Source organism: Schistocerca serialis, chromosome 5 (assembly GCF_023864345.2).
Source record: "Schistocerca serialis cubense isolate TAMUIC-IGC-003099 chromosome 5, iqSchSeri2.2, whole genome shotgun sequence".
Taxonomy (NCBI): domain Eukaryota; kingdom Metazoa; phylum Arthropoda; class Insecta; order Orthoptera; family Acrididae; genus Schistocerca; species Schistocerca serialis.
The window spans coordinates 600,282,656-600,300,675 of NC_064642.1; the positions used below are offsets into that span (position 1 = coordinate 600,282,656).

Below are 18,020 nucleotides of genomic sequence, written 5' to 3' on the forward strand. Positions count from 1 at the left end.
CTTACTTTCAATCCATGTTGGCAGGAAACAGATGGTTTGGTGGTAAATCACTGAAATTGATTACCAGTGAATAAAATTTAGAATTGCAATTTTAGACTTTTAATTACGTCCTAGTTGAAACTAGAGTCCACTGTGCCACCGACGATGTGTCAAAATTTATGACAATAGCCTACGTCCCTCTCTCACACACTGGCGTTCTACGGCAGAAATTGGAAGTGTGGGTGCTCACCAAACAGCTCCTCGCTGGTCCCGGCAGTGCCTCCAAGCTCGTTTGGTACAAATTCCCGGGGCACGTGGTCGAACAACGTGTCTTTTCCAGCGCGGTGAATGAGTATCTGCGGAAATCGAAGCAAATATTCTGCCTTGGCATTCACATTCAAGTTGCTCACTACCACTTTACATCAAAAATTTTAATGACACTGTACTCTTTTCCAGTCTTATTCCAAGAGCATTGTCATGCCACTTACCCTTTTCACTAGCTTAGCAGGCATCAGGACTTTCACCACAGCAACAAGTTTGTCCACCAGCGCCGGAGCATTTACAAGATGTATTCGCTTGACGCTCCGGTTATATATCGTCTTCACATTCACCAAAAAAAAAAAAAAAAAAAAAAAAGACAATTACATTGGTGAAGTACTTACTCAGAATCCAATGTCATAATGAGAAGTTTCTAAAATTAATTGAAAAAATGATGATGATGATGATGATTGATGATTGATGATGATGATGATGAAGATGATGTTTGGATTGTGGGGCGCTCAACTGTACGGTTATCAGCTCCCGAACAAATTCCCAACCGTTTATCAGTCCAATCTTCCACTTGCATGAATGATGATGAAATAATGAGGACAGCACAAACACAAAAGAACAATTATTGTGGACTGTACCAAATTTATTACTAGACTTAGAAATGTATTTATAGAATAATATTTTAAAGGAAATACAAAAATATAGGCAACCATCTATTGAATTTTAGTGAATTTATTACTAGGCTTATACATATACCGCAGAAAATTATTTTCAAGCGGAACACACAAATATTAGCAACCAGTTACTTTAGAGTACCTAACTACAGGTTTTTGTGTATTTCAGTTAATTGTCATAACACTTCAGAGGGAGGTGTAAATCTAGAACATGTGCATTCTAATTATGTTTTGCCCCTAATAAACCGATTTCTGCTTCATATCTTCACTTTCACATGGTAGAGTTGTGTGATGTGGCAGGTTCTAATATTACAATCAAGGGTTAGAGACTTTCTGATCGACCCCAACATTCCATGAGCTGTCATGAAGCAGAAAACATCACAGGAAGTAAATAGCATTACGTGCAGTATTACCATGTTACTAGATTTTTAATAATTGTAAGAAATAATAATTTAGTTTCTGATAAATCTAGTTGTGATGACGTGTGACTCTTCAAATACAAATCAGACATGATTAATTTTTTGTTTTGTTTGTTTCATAAAAGAAACAGGGTATAGACAGTTGAGCGAATAATTACTAAGAGTGAAAAAGTTCGAATACTGTTATCCTCTTCCTCAGAAACACTAACTACTCGTATCGAACCGTACCAGTTGCCGAGGTCGCTAATGCATGCCTATCCGTTGATGCCAGACACGAAGGTACGCCGATTCGAAGACTTCTTAAGTAATAGAACTCAGTATAGTGTGCTCGATGGCTAGTGTTCATCAGAGACAAGGGAATCGCCAGGAGTGTCTCAGGCCGGCTTGATAGTACCGCTATTAATCTCTATAGACATAAATGATCTGGTGGACAAGGTGGGCAGTAATCTGCAGTTGTTTGCTGATGATGATGCTGTAGCGTATGGGAAGGTCTCGAAGTTGAATAGTTGTAGAAGGATATGACATGATGTAGACAAAATTTGTAGCTGATGCGACAAAAGGCAGCAAGTTCTAAATTTAGAAAGATTACGTTAATGCGGTTGTGTAGGAAAAACAGGCATGTAATTTTCGGGTACAGCATTAGTTGTGACCTGCATGACACATTCTCATAGTTTAAGTATCTGGAAGCAAAGCTGCAGTGCGATATGAAATGGAAAGAGCATATGAGGATTGCGGTAGGAAATCCGAATGGTCGACTTCGATTTATTGGGAGAATTCTAGAAAAGTGTGGACCGTCTGTAAAAGGGACTGCGTGTAGGAACTAGTTGATCTGTTCTTGAGTACTGCTCGAGTGTTCTGGATACGAACAAGTTTAGGTTAAAGGAAGACACTGAAGCAAGAACACTATTGCGAAAATTTAGAAAAGGGGCATTTGAAGCTGATTCCACAACGATCCTACTGCAGCCATCGAAGGTTACGCGTAAGTCCCAATGAGATAAGATGCAAGAAATCAGGGCTCATGTGGAGGCTCTATGTGGCAGTAGAACAAGAATGGGAATGACGAGTGGTGGCACGGGGCACCGTCCGCCATGCGACGTACAATGGCTTGCGGAGTACATAGGTAGCTCTAGCTCCAGGCGAGGATCTGCCCGTCTTGTGGGGGCCTTGCTGGCTCCATTGCTGCTATCCGACGTGCAAAGGCTGTGTGCCTTCACCGGGTTCCGCCCTCTCCCTACTCTCATAGTCATCATAAGACACAAACATATCTATACACACATCCATAACACTGATCTACACTAAACACACATATACAGGGTGGTCCATTGATAGTGACCGGGCCACATATCTCACGAAATAGGCACCAAACGAAAACACTGAAAAGAAAGAAACTTGTCTAGCTTGAAGGGGGAAACCAGATGTCGCTATGGTTGACCCGCTAGATGGCGCTGCCATAGTTCAAACGGATATCAACTGCGGTTTTTAAAATAGGAACTCTCATTTTTTATTACATATTCATGTAGTACGTAAAGAAATATGAATGTTTTAGTTGGACCATTTTTTTTTGCTTTGTAATAGATGGCGCTGTAATAGTCACAAACGTATAATTACGTGGTATCACGTGGCATTCCGCCAGTGAAGACGGTATTTGCTTAGTGATACATTACCCGTGTTAAAATGGACCGTTTACCAATTGCGGGAAAGGTCGATATCGTGTTGATGTATGGCTGTTGTGATCAAAATGCCCAACGGGCGTGTGCTATGTATGCTGCTCGGTATCCTGGATGACATGATCCAAGTGTCCGGACCGTTCGCCGGAAAGTTACGTTATTTAAGGAAACAGGAAGTGTTCACCCACATATGAAACGTCAACCGCGACCTCAACAAATGATGATCCCCAAGTAGGTGTTTTAGCTGCTGTCGCGGCCAAGCAGCACATCAGTAGGAGAAAAATTACGCGAGAATCAGGAATCTCGAAAACGTCGGTGTTGAGAATGCTACATCAACATCGATTGCACCCGTACCATATTTCTGTGCACCAGGAATTGCACGGCGACGACTTTGTACGTCGTGTACAGTTCTGCCACTGGGCACAACAGAAATTACGGGGCGGTGACAGATTTTTTGCACGCGTTCTATTTAGCGAGGAAGCGTCATTCACCAACAGCAGTTATGTAAACTGGCTTAGTATGCACTATTGGGCAACGCAAAATCCACGCTGGCTGCGACAAGTGGAACATCAGCGACCTTGGCGGGTTAATGTATGGTGCGCCATTATGAGAGGAAGGATAATTGGCCCCTCAATTTATCGATGGCAACCTAAATGGTGCAATGTATGCAGAGTTCCTACATAACGTTCTACCGATAATACTACAAGATGTTTCACTGCATGACAGAATGGCGATGTACTTCCAACATAATAGATGTCTGTTACATTGCTCGCGTGCGGTTGAAGCGATATTGAATAGCATATTTCATGATAGGTCGATTGGTCGTCGAAGCACCATACCATCGCCCGCACGTTCACCGGATCTGGCGTCCCCTATTTCTTTCTGTGGGGATAGTTGAAGGATATGTATCAGCGCATTGTCAATACATGTGCGAACATTTCGGATGGCGAACTACTCGCTGTTGAGAGGAATGTCGTTAGACATTAGGTACATGTATCACATTAGAACAACCGAAATAAAATGTTCAAACGTACCTGCGTTCTGTATTTTAATTTAAAAAACCTACCTGTTACCACTTCCCCCCATGGACGATGGACCTTGCCGTTGGTGGGGAGGCTTGCGTGCCTCAACAATACAGATAGACGTACCGTAGGTGCAACCACAACGGAGGGGTATCTGTTGAGAGGCCAGACAAACGTGTGGTACCTGAAGAGGGGCAGCAGCGTTTTCAGTAGTTGCAGGGGGAACAGTCTGGATGATTGACTGATCTGGCCTTGTATCACTAACCAAAACGGCCTTGCCGTTGTGGTACTGCTGACGGCTGAAAGCAAGGGGAAACTACAGCCGTAATTTTTCCCGAGGGCATGCAGCTTTACTGTATGATTAAATGATGATGGCGTCCTCTTGGGTAAAATATTCCGGAGGTAAAATAGTCCCCCATTCGGATCTCAGGGCGGGGACTACTCAAGAGGATATTGTTATCAGGAGAAAGAAAACTGGCGTTCTACGGATCGGAGCGTGCAATGTCAGATCCCTTAATCGGGCAGGTAGGTTAGAAAATTTAAAAAGGGAAATGGATAGGTTAAAGTTAGATATAGTGGGAATGGGTGAAGTTCGGTGGCAGGAGGAACAAGACTTTTGGTCAGGCGAATACAGGATTATAAACACAAAATCAAATAGGGCTAATGCAGGAGTAGGTTTAATAATGAATAGGAAAATAGAAATGCGGGTAAGCTACTACAAACAGCATAGTGAACGCATTATTGTGGCCAAGATAGATACGAAGCCCACACATACTACAGTAGTACAAGTTTATATGCCAACTAGCTCTGCAGATGACGAAGAAACTGATGAAACGTATGATGAGATAAAAGAAATTATTCAGGTAGTGAAGGGAGTCGAAAATTTAATAGTCATGGGTGACTGGAATTCAAGAGTAGGAAAAGGGAGAGAAGGAAACATAGTAGGTGAATATGGATTGGGGCTAAGAAATGAAAGCGGAACCCGCCTGGTAGAATTTTGCGCAGAGCATAACTTAATCACAGCTAACACTCGGTTTAAGAATCATGAAAGAAGGTTGTATACATGAAAGAACACTGGAGATACTAATAGGTATCAGGTAGATTATATAATGGTCAGACAGAGATTTAGGAACCAGGTATTAAATTGTAAGACATTTCCAGGGCAGATGTGGACTCTGAACACAATCTATTGGTTATGACCTGTAGATTAAAACTGAAGAAACTGCAAAAAGGTGAGAATTTGAGTAGATGGGACCTGGATAAACTGACTAAACCAGAGGTTGTACAGAGTTTCAAGGAGAGCATAAGGGAACAATTGACAGGAATGGGGAAAAGATACACAGTAGAAGAGGAATGGGTAGCTTTGAGGGATTAAATAGTGAAGGCAGCAGAGGATAAAGTATGTAAAAATACGAGGGCTGCTAGAAATCCTTGGGTAATGGAAGAAATATTGAAGTTAATTGATGAAAGGAGAAAATATAAAAATGCAGTAAATGAAGCAGGCAAAAAGGAATACAAACGTCTCAAAAATGAGATCGACAGGAAGTGCAAAATGACTAAGCAGGCATGGCTAGAGGACAAAAGTAAGGATGTAGAGGCTTGTCTCACCACGAGTAAGATAGATACTGCCTACAGGAAAATTAAAGAGACCTTTGGAGAAAGGAGAACCACTTGCATGAATATCAAGAGCTTTGATGGAAACCCAGTTCTAAGCAAAGAAGGGAAGCAGAAAGGTGGAAGGAGTATATAGAGGGTCTATACAAGGGAGATGTACTTGAGGACAATACTATAGAAATGGAAGAGGATGTAGATGAAGAAGAAATAGGAGTTATGATACTGCGTAAAGAGTTTGACAGAGCACTGAAAGACCTGAGTCGAAACAAGGCCCCAGGAGCAGACAACATTCCATTAGAACTACTGACGGAGAGCCAGTCCTCACAAAACTCTACCATCTGGTGTGCAAGATATATGAGACAGGCGAAATACCCTTAGATTTCAAGAAGAATATAATAATTCCAATCCCAAAGAAAGCAGGTGTTGACAGATGTGAAAATTACCGAACTATCAGTTTAATAAGTCACAGCTGCAAGATACTAACGCGAATTCTTTACACACGAATGGAAAAACTGATAGAAGCCGACCTCGGGGAAGATCAGTTTGGATTCCGTAGAAATATTGGAACACGTGAGCCAATACTGACCCTACGACTTATCTTAGAAGAAGGATTAAGGAGCGGCAAACCTATGTTTCTAGCATTTGTAGACTTAGAGAAAGCTTTTGAAAATGTTGACTGGAATACTCTCTTTCAAATTCTGAAGGTGGCAGGGGTAAAATACAGGGAGCGAAAGGCTATTTTCAATTTGTACAGAAAGCAGATGGAGTCATAAGAGTCGAGGGGCGTGAAAGGGAAGCAGTGGTTGGGAAGGGAGTGAGACAGGTTTGTAGCTATCTCCGATGTTATTCAATCTGTATATTGAGCAAGCAATAAAGGAAACAAAAGAAAAGTTCGGAGTAGGTATTAAAATCCGTGGTGAAGAAATAAAAACTTTGAGGTTCGCCGATGACATTGTAATTCTCTCGGAGACAGTAAAGAACTTGGAAGAGCAGTTGAACGGTATGGACAGTGTCTTGAAAGGAGGATATAAGATAAACATCAACAAAAGCAAAACGAGGATAATGGAATGTAGTCGAATTAAGTCGGGTGATACTGAGGGAATTAGATTAGGAAATGAGACACTTAAAGTAGTAAAGGAGTTTTGCTATTTGTGGAGCAAAATAACTGATGATGGTCGATGTAGAGGGGATATAAAATGTAGACTGGCAATGGCAAGGAAAGCGTTTCTGAAGAAGAAAAATTTGTTAACATCGAGTATAGATCTAAATGTCTGGAAGTCGTTTCTGAAAGTATTTGTATGGAGTGTAGCCGTGTATGGAAGTGAAACGTGGACAATAAATAGTTTAGACGAGAAGAGAATGGAAGCTTTCGAAATGTGGTGCTACAGAAGAATGCTGAAGATTAGATGGATAGATCACATAACTAAAGAGGAGGTATTGAATAGAATTGGGGAGAAGAGGAGCTTGTGGCACAACTTGACTATAAGAAGGGATTGGTTGGTAGGACATGTTCTGAGACATCGAGGGAACACCAATTTAGTAATTTAGTGTTGGAGGGCAGCGTGGAGGGTAAATGTCGTAGATGGAGACCAAGAGATGAATACACTAAGCAGATTGAGAAGGATGTAGGCTGCAGTAGGTACTGGGAGATGAAGAAGCTTGCACAAGATAGAGTAGCACGGAGAGCTGCATCAGGACTGAAGACCACAACAACAACAACATGTATTTTGAACACTATTAAGGTAAATACATTGTTTGTTCTCTATCAAAATCTTTCATTTGCTAACTATGCCTATCAGTAGTTAGTGCCTTCAGTAGTTAGAATCTTTTATTTAGCTGGCAGTACTGGCACTCGCTGTATTGCAGTAGTTTGAGGAGCGAAGATTTTTGTGAGGTAAGTGATTCATGAAAGGTATAGGTTATTGTTAGTCAGGGCCATTCTTTTGTAGGGATTATTGAAAGTCAGATTGCGTTGCGCTAAAAATATTGTGTGTCAGTTTAGTGATGATCAGAGTAACTAAAAAGAAAACTGTCTGAGTACGTTCAGGTTTGCTCAGCTGTTTGAAAATCAAATAAGTAAGAAGTTTATCAGCACAATCATTCATAAATTTTCCTAAGGGGAGGTTGCAGCACAAGAGAAACTAAGGGACGATGACGGATTTTTTGGCACGCATTCTATTTAGCGACGAAGCGTCATTCACGAACAGCAGTAACGTAAACCGGCATAATATGCACTATTGGGCAACAGAAAATCCACGATGGCTGCGACAAGTGGAACATCAGCGACCTTGGTGGGTTAATGCATGGCGCGGCATTATGGGAGGAAGGATAATTGGCCCCCATTTTATCGATGGCAATCTAAATGGTGCAATGTATGCTGATCTCCTACGTAATCTTCTACCGATGTTACGACAAGATGTTTCACTGCATGGCAGAATGGCGATGTACTTCCAACATTATGGATGTCCGACACATAGCTCGCGTGCAGTTGAAGCGGTATTGAATAGCATATTTCATGACAGGTGGATTGGTCGTCGAAGCACCATACCGTGCCCCAACGTTCACCGGATCTGACGTCCCCGGATTTCTTTCTGTGGGAAAAGTTGAACGATATTTGCTATCGTGATCCACCGACAACGCCTGACAAAATGCGTCAGCACATTGTCAATGCATGTGCGAACATTACGGAAGGCGAACTACTCGCTGTTGAGAGGAATGTCGTTACATGTATGCGTTCTCAGAAATGATAAGTTCACAAAGGTACATGTATCCGATTGGAACAATCGAAAAAAAATGTTCAAAAGTACCTATGTTCTGTATTTTATTTTAAAAAACCTGTATGTTACCAACTGTTCGTCTAAAATTGTGAATCATATGTTTATGAAAATTACAAAGCGAAAAAAGTGGTCCAACACAAAAATTATATTTCTTTACATACTACACGTGTGGTGTTACCGCGGACCCGCGTGTCGCCACTATCAGTGATAGCAGACCGAGCGCCGCTACACGGAAGTTCTAGTCTGGAGAGACTCCCTAGCACTCGCCCCAGTTGTACAGCCGACTTTGCTAGCGATGGTTCACTGTCTACATACGCTCTCATTTGCAGAAACGACAGTTTAGCATAGCCTTCAGCTACGTCATTTGCTACGACCTAGCAAAGCGCCATATTCAGTTACTATAATTACTATCTTCAAGAATGTATTCTGAACAGATAATATTGTGAATCATGTACCGTCAAGAGCGACGTTCATCATTAATAGATTAAAGTTAAGTATCAAACTAATTACGTCCGCTCCCTGAGTTCTCATTCCTTGTCATGTTACAGACCTCACGTCAGTATAGTTTTTCCCTCCTCGCGCCAGACTGAGTGAGCTAAAACGCGTGCATTTCGGCCTCCACTCGTAACACGATGTTGGCTCTTCTGCTAGCAGAAAAACACGAATATGTATTAAAAAGTTGGGGTTCCTTCAAAAAAAAAAAAAAAAAAAAACGCAGTTGATATCCGTTTGACCCATGGCAGCGCCATCTAACGGGACAATCATGGCTCCATCTGGTTTCCCCCTTCAAACTAGGCAAGTTTCGTTCATTGTTGTTTTTTTCGTTTGACGCTTATTTCGTGAGATATTTGGCCCGGTCACGACAATGGACCACCTTGTATATGTAACGGTTCTCCTACGACGAACGTTAGTACTTCACTTGTACCGCTCTTATAAATAACGGAGATAGAATTATGTATTAAGGAACACTGCTGAGCGGACGGATGAAGTATGGGATTGATTCTATATTTGTTTTTAAAAGAAGCTTCAGAAAGAGAATATCTAAGAGCACCAGCAACGTCCGAAAATAAAACTGAACTCTGCGTGAACAGACCATGAAGGCACATCGGTACCGACCGGCCGCCGTGTCATCCTCAACCCACAGAGATCACTGGATGCGGATATGGAGAGGAATGTGCTCAGCATACCGCTCTTCCGGCCTTATGTCAGTTTACGAGACTGGTGCCGCTACTTTTCCGTCAAGTAGCTCCTCAGTTTGCCTCACAAGGGCTGAGTCCACCTAGCTTGCCGACAGCGCTCGGCAGTCCGGATGGTTACCCACTCAAGTGCTAACCCAGCCCGTCAGAGATTAACTTCACTGATCCGACTGCGTCTTTGGCGACAGCAGGGAACAGTGCACAAGGCAGTACCGAGCGTCGAGAAACCATAAAAATGCAGCAAAAAAGCTGCAGAAAAGAAATACAAACGTCTAAACAATTAGATTGACAGGAAGTGCAACATGCTAAGCAGGAATAGCTCAAGGACGAACATAAGGATACCGAAGCATGCATCACTATAGAAAAGTTTGATACTACCGGTAAGTAAATAAACTGGCCATTGGAGAAAAGACAAGCAGCTGCATTAATATCAAGGGCTCAGACGGGAAAACCAGCACTCTGCTAGTAAGGGAAAACTAAAAGTAGGAAGGAGGATATAAAGCGGCGATACACGGGAAATAAATTTAAAGGCAATATTATAGAAAAGGAGGATGATGTAGATGGAGATGGGATGGGAGATATGACAAGGCGAGAAGAAACCGATACAGCAGTGAAAGGCCTAATTCGAAACAAAGCGCCGCGAGTAGAGGACATTCCGTCAGAACTACTGATAGAGAGCTAGCCGTGACAAACTATCCTACCTGGTATGCAAGACTTACGATGTAGACGAAATATCCTCAGACTTCAAGAACACTGTAATAACTCCGATTCGCAAGGCGACAGCTGCTCACAGATGTCATATTACCGAGCTACCAGTTTAATAAGTCATGGCTGTAAAATACTAACACAAATTCTTTACAGAACAATGGACAAACTGGTACAAGTACACTTCCGAAAAGACCACTTTGGGTTCTGGAGACGTGTAGGAAAACGCCGACCAGTACGTGCCCTATGACTTCTCTTAAGAGTTACGTTAAGGAAAGGACAACCTACGTTAATTGGATTTGCAGACTTAGAGAAAACTTTTGATATTTTTGACTGGAATACTCTCTTGGAAATTCTGAAAGGCCCAGGGGTTAAAATGCAGGGAGTGAAAGGCTGTTTACAGCTTGAACAGAAATTACATAACAGTTATAAGAAGAGTGGGAGAGGAAGGCAGGAGTTCAGAAGTGAATGTGACAAGGTTGCAACCTTTTTCTACCGTTATTCAAGTTGTACGTTGAGCAAGTGGAAAAGGAAAACAAAGAAAATTTAGCAGAAGGAATTAAACGTCTGAGAAAAGAAATAAAAAAAAAACGTTTCCGAAGACATTGTAATTCTGTCAGAGACAGCAAAGGACTTGGAAGAGCAGTTGAACGGAAGTTGAAAGGAAGAAGTAAGATAAACGTTAACACAAGCAAAAAAAAAAGTGTAATGGAACGTAGTCGAATTAAATGAGGCGATGATGAGGAAATTAGATTACGAAACGAGACACTAAATAGAGTAGATGAATTTTGCTATTTGGGCCTTAAAGTAATTGATGATAGCCAAAATAGAGAGGAAATAAAATGTAGACGCGCAATGCCAAGAAAACTGTTACTGAAGAAGAGAAATCTGTTGACAGCGAAGAGAGATTTAAGTGTCGGGAAGTCTTTTCTGGAATTTATATGAACTGTAACCACGAAATTTCCTGGCATATTAGAACTGTGTGCCGGACCGAGACTCGAACTCGGGACCTTTGCCTTTCGCGGCAAGTGCTCTACCAACTGAGCTACCCAAGCACGACTCACGCCCCGTCCTCACAGCCTTACTTCCACCAGTACCTAGTCTCCTACCTTCCAAACTTTACAGAAGCTCTCCTGCGAACCATGCAAGACCAGCACTCCTGAAAGAAAGGATATTGCATTGGTGGAAGTAAAGCTGTGAGGACGGGGCGTCAGTCGTGCTTGGGTAGCTCATTTGATAGAGCACTTGTCCGTGGAAGGCAAAGTTCCCGAGTTCGAGTCTCCTTCCAGCACACAATTTTAATCTGCCAGGAAGTTTCATATCAGCGCACACTCCGCGGCAGAGTGAAAATCTCATTCTGGCAAGTGTAAGCATGTATGAAGGTGAAACATATATGACCAACAGTTTGGACAAGAAGAGAATAGAAGCTTTTCAAACGTGGTGCTTCAGAAGAATACTGAAGATTTGATGGGTAGATCGTGTATCTAATGAGGAGATTATGAAAAGAATTGGTGAGAATAGAAATTTGTAGCACAAGTTGACTAAAAGAAGGGCTTGGTTGACAGGACACATTCTGAGACTTTAGTACTAAAGGGAAATGTGGGAGTGCAAGAATAGTAGAGGGAGTCCTAGAGATGAAGACAGTAAGCAGGTTCATAGCGATGTAGGCTGCGGTAGTTACTCGTAGATAGAGTAGAATGGAGAGCTGCATCAAACAAGTCTTCGAAGTGGGGACCACAACATGAACATAATGATAAACAGTGAATTCAGGGATTTGAATTCACGGAATTATGACGTGCACTGCATGTACAGATTATTATAATCATTATTATCGTTATTTTGGAAGAATACATGTGAACTGCATTTAACTTTCTTGGTACTTTGTAATTATTTGTGTGGTAATAAGGAGCTGTTGTTATAAATTTGAAGAATAATTTACAGTGCAACAATTTTTTTTGTTTGTGCCAATAATTAAAGTTTCAGTTTCAAAACGCCATCGGAAGAGAACCACTGCATAGAATGACCTCCAATATGAACAGCATGTTATCGATGCAAGGGAAAAAAATTAACGAATATTTGACCGATAGGTAACGCTGTAAGCGTCAGAATATGAACCCAAGAGATGCGTCCGAGATGCCCAATCTGACTGTCTCTGAATGATCGCGCGCTGCTGGTGTACTTTCACAAAAACGGCGACTGTGCGCCAGTAGTCCTGCAGAAGTGCCAGACACTCAAGGGAAAGAAAAAAAGGCATTGGTCCGATGTCTACTAACGGCCTGGAGAAAATGTTTACAAAATTCTAAAACACAGGTTCTTTTTAAGTGCAATGTGGCAGAGGGAGGAAAACAGTTGGTACATTTGTCGATGATGTGGCTACAACACTGCTGAACATGTCGAGCAGTGGTGTGCAAACATGGGCTGCGCGGACGGCCGAACGTTCAGCATGCCCATTATCTCCGTGCATAATATCCTACGAAACATCCTGCACTGTTGTCCTTATAAAATGACCCAGCAAGGTAAACGTTCGCTCTGGAATGTCTTGCTCTCATGGATGCGGGCAGTGAATGGTCATTGAACATTTTGTGGAGAGACGAAGCCCACAGTGGACATTTCAGTACTCACAATTGCAGAACATAGGCAAAACAAAAACCGTACGCACATCAACAGGTACCATTTCATTCTACACAATTGACGATTGGTGTACCTTGACAGCACCGTTTGTCGCAAGGCGTATTTTCTCGAGGAGATGAGTCATGTTACCTATGCCGTTACTGGTTAACGTGGTGAAAGTTTTTGCGCACCAGCGTCATTTCAACCTTTCAACAGCGTGGATACGTGGGAAGAATCATATTTATGCAAGATGGTGTCCCTCCGCAGGTTGCACAGCCAGTGAAGTACCTGCTCGAGAGACATTTTGGAAATGCTAAAATTGTCAGCCGTCATTTCCCCGCAACCTGATTGCCCAGATCACCTGACCATAATCCGTGTGGGTTCTGGCTGTAGGGTTGTCTGAGTGGTGTTGTGTTCAGTGCTATAATTACAAACGTACCCGCATTGAAGACACGTATTGTGCATTGCATTCTGATCGTGAACCCCGACACACTCCAGTGTGTTGTGGAAGACGCTGTTCCTCGATTTCAACTTGTGACACAAAACGGTGCACAGCATACTGAACATTTCTAGCACCAGTTGCACGAAAGTTAGAAACTGCTGTAATTTTGTTTTTTGGGGGGGATTTTGGTCCTAGGACAGTGAAAAATCGATGTAATTTTGCTTTTTACGCCGTGTTTGGTCTCAGAACAATTAAAAAGCGATTTTTCCCATCCGATATGTTACGATCTTGCCGTAGTTGATGGGCTTACCTAACTACTGTTCAATGTTTTTGATTCCATGACGTTTCCCCTGAGTCAGCAATACTCTGTTCAAATGCGATGCGATTTTGAGGAGTGGTTCTCTTCCTACACCTTTTTGAAACTGGAACTTTAATTAGGGACACCCTGTAAATGTGTGTGTGTGTGTGTGTGTGTGTGTGTGTGTGTGTGTGTGTGTGTGTGTGTGTGTGCGTGTGCTCATGGTTCGCTAATTCTCTGGGTATTTCGCCAGGAGATCTCGCAGTCTACAGATAATGATTTTGGTGGAAGACCTTAAGGAGTCTGATTAGTGATTATAGTGAAACATACACGTTGTTGTGGTTATGGCAGCGTTTTTCACCTGATCTTAATAACGCCCTATGGTAAAACGCATATCAAAGTTTCAACGACTAGGTCAGACACACCGGCCAGACCTTAGAAAGAAGGGGTACGATGATGGTAAACTGAAAGACTCTGCTAGCGTACCAGATCTGAGGGAATGTATAATTCACAGTGGATTTAGCACTGACCGTATAAATAGAAACAGTTTTTCGAGCTAGACTGCTCCCGAATGCCAGAATGTGGGACATGGCCAAGTGCTTCAGATCGACGATGAGAATATTGCCAAGAGCGTAGTCAAGTGCCAGCATAGTTTCTGTGGCGATGATCACGTGCTTGCAGATAGCCGCGACGTCGATCTCCTTTGTTGGCGGCATGAACACGATCGTTGTTACGCGGAAGCCATCGGGCGTCAGCTGAGGGATTCCGTAGAACATCCTGCAAGAGAAACATAGTGACTATCACTGGTCTACATAGAAACCATGAAAGGTGTAGCTACATGATGCAGATATCGTGTCTGTCTCTCAAACGAGAGGTCTCAGTGCAAAAATTAGTCACCCCTAGGAGATACCACGCTAATACCTTAGAACATCGCCTGTTGCCTCAATAATGGTCTCAACTGGACGACGAAGGCCGGCCGCTGTGGTCGAGCGGTTCTAGGCGCTTCAGTCTGGAACCGCGCTGCTGCTACGGTCGCAGGTTCAAATCCTGCCTCGGGCATGGATGTGTGTGATGTCCATAGGTTAGTTAGGTTTAAGTAGTTCTAAGTCTAGGGGACTGATGACCTCAGATGTTAAGTCCCATAGTGCTTAGAGCCATTTGAACCATTTGGACGACGAAGAGAGCTCAAAAATTCTTTCTGGTATGCCGTTTCCAGCTGTGGCCACTCATTGATGAAATGGCTCTGAGCACTATGGGACTTGACATCTGTGGTCATCAGTCCCCTAGAACTTAGAACTATTTAAACCTAACTAACCTAAGGACATCACACACATCCATGCCCGAGGCAGGATTCGAACCTGCGACCGTAGCAGCCCCGCGGTTCCGGACTGCAGCGCTAGAACCGCACGGCCACCGCGGCCGGCCTCATTGATGAACAGATGCCGTAGAACTACTAAACTGTGGGGATATTGGCTGCTACTTTTCAGATAGTCCCACACATTTTCAATAGGATTCAGATTGCTGAATTGGCAGACCAGTCGAGCTACCTGAGTAGTTGTCGGACCAGAAACGTATACGTGTGCAGCCCTCTGGACATTGCTACTGTCATACTGAAGAACGTGATTGTTCACAGCATACTCAACATGAAGATCCTGAAGATAGAAGTACGTGCATACCGTGAATGTCAAAGAAACGCCATGGCTCGTGCGATGTCTGTTTTTACCAGTGTGAATCTTTAATGGTGTGCTTCAGGATGTTCAACCGATTTGTTATTTCCATTTTACGCACAATATTTTGATGCTCATCCAGTCGTCTTCTTCGGATATCTTATATCTGAGGCAATGCGAACACCAAATTCGCAACTTTATTCTCATTGTACACCACCAGAGTCAGATGCGTCTCCGGTAAACGCGCATTATACTCAGCATCGATACAGTATCTCGCATACGATAGTCCTACTTTCCGAATTCTTCGTGCTATTCGCGGGGGAAGTTCGACGATTGTTTCATTGAACTTTATAGGCACGTTCTGACGTCAACTTATTTCTTTTCCGACTGGAAACATTGTGAACCAACCGATGGCATGGCGATGGGAAATCGTTACTGCATGTCAGGGCGCACTTACACATACAAAACATTGAAGAAAAAGCTCTAAAATCCGCCAAGGCCAATCCTACGTCTTCGTATTGATACACTCATGACACGTTAAAAATCTCGAAGAGTTCCTGGATTATTTGTACTCTGTACAACCTACTAATAATCCATGGCATAACTTAAAAAAGCGCTACCTTTCGTCGACGTGTTAGTTAAGGCAAAACCGGAGGAATGGCTGGGTACGAGTATATATGAAATAACCACGTGCACTGACTTCTGTCCCCATGCTTTGGGTGATCAGCACCCGTCACAACATTCAGTGGTGCCTCCATGTCGACATCATCTTACTGTGCTGATTCGATACAATCCACTGGCTCATACAGACCACCTAACTTTCTAGACCTGCGTCAGCGGTGGAGCGACCAGTGAGCTTTTTTAAGGAGTGGATGATCTTTTACCTGGTGAGCATAGATCACTATGATTAATTATATAACTTTGATCAGTAGCTGCAAAGAATATCAACAAAGGGCGTAACATGTACAACGTATATTTATATAATTGAGTAATTTTATTTTCTAGTTATTCCTTAATTCTTCTACCAGCTGAGTACTCGGCGCTACGCGGATAGATATAAGGGCGATAAATAATTTTTCTTCCGAAGGGTTTTCTCAACACCTTGCCCATACGTCGGTGCTTGTATACCCACATCGGAGTCACGCTGAGTTGCATATAGGCTGTAGCAACGCCCTCAAACCAAAACCTTTTGATCGACCGTTATACATACCCCAGTCTTCTGTTAGTTCATGTCCTCCTTCACTGTCCAATACCCCCCCCCCCCTTTCTACCACCCACTCTTTGTGCCCGTCTCCGCTGTCCCCTCTCTCTGTCCATATCCTCATCCCCTCTCTGCCCCGCTCCTCTTCTGGTTTACAGCAGCCTATGTATTTTTGTTTCAGGCAAAGTGACACGCTCTCGCAACGTGATTTCCAAGAGCAAACTGCAAGACATGCTTCACAGCACAAAGGAATCAAACAAACGATTAACTCCGGAATCAATAATGGTTCCGAAAATTATTTTCCTTCCTATTTCCTGCGATAATTTCCCTCAAGAACATAGTTTTGTAAAAGCTAGTAGTAATCGGAGAACATTACGTCACTCCGTCTTGCCTTGATAACGCATCGTCGCTTACTGCGCTATTGTTATCCGGGAAGAACAAACGATCATTCAAGAAATATATTTTAAGTGACATCTTACATCCCAAAAGGTAGAAATATCTCTGTAGTTTTTATATAATAGTGTGACAGTTCTCTGCCTTACAATTGCTAAAAATTCCGTTACAGACACTTGCTAAAGAAAGCCCTGCCATTTTTTGAACATTGCTCAACAAATCAAGGAAATGTTCATCAAATATTTAGTTCCCAATTCGCAGACGCAAATAATCCTCCCCCCCCCCCCACCACACACACACACACACACACACACACACACACACACACATAATCACTTTATTTTTACTTCACCAGTCCTTGAAATCTACTCTCACAAGTACATGAATTCACATGAAGTTATGTTCATGGATTTCTTCGCAAAGTTCTTGGCGGGACTCAGTTCAGTGTGAAGCGGCTGAAGGCACACATCTTTGGGGTCAGAAGCATTAACCACATTCGTCTGCCAAGGCAGTAGTCTATCCAAAGCAGGCCATTTTTTTTCCAGTAATGGTTCCTTGTTTTCAGCTTCTGCTGTTTCACTCGCACAGAAAGTAGCAGTCCTATATGACGAGAAAAACCGTTAATACCTTCAACATCCACTTATACGCCACACGTATTTGTAATGGAGCGTTTACATCTGTGCACTTTGCGGCTAGTTGCCGCGCGGATGTACTTACTCCACAAGCAAGAAGAGGCATGTGTCGCCCCGTCTCGTAAGGGAAGACTCCAGCGTCCCCGAGCGCACAGTGCAGAGGCATACGCGACTTTGCACCGATGTATGCGACTCCTTACCTCTTCGTGCAATGGCTCCATGCACCTAGCGCACACGGGAAATCGCACAGGTCTAAAAGCATCTTAACACTGGACAAGCACGAGCAGCCAGTTTAAAGCTCTCATATGTCTCCACCAGATTAACTGCGTAAGCAGAGGTGTGGCCGAGCGGTTCTAGGCGCTTCAGTCTGCAACCGCGCGACCGCTACGGTCGCAGGTTCGAATCCTGCCTCGGGCATGGATGTATGTGTGATGTCCTTAGGTTAGTTAGGTTT

At 43.0% G+C, this 18,020-nt stretch overlaps 1 protein-coding gene across 1 annotated transcript in view; it reads right to left on the reverse strand.

The window, feature by feature from the left end:
- Positions 1-18,020, reverse strand: part of LOC126482126 (clavesin-2-like) — an 89,227-nt gene that overhangs the window by 38,560 nt on the left and 32,647 nt on the right. Inside the window, exons 3-5 of the mRNA XM_050106102.1 lie at positions 14,204-14,450; positions 468-578; positions 230-335 (exon numbers count right to left, since the gene is read on the reverse strand). Coding sequence (XP_049962059.1) covers positions 230-335; positions 468-578; positions 14,204-14,450 — 464 coding nt within the window. The remainder of the gene's footprint in view (positions 1-229; positions 336-467; positions 579-14,203; positions 14,451-18,020) is intronic.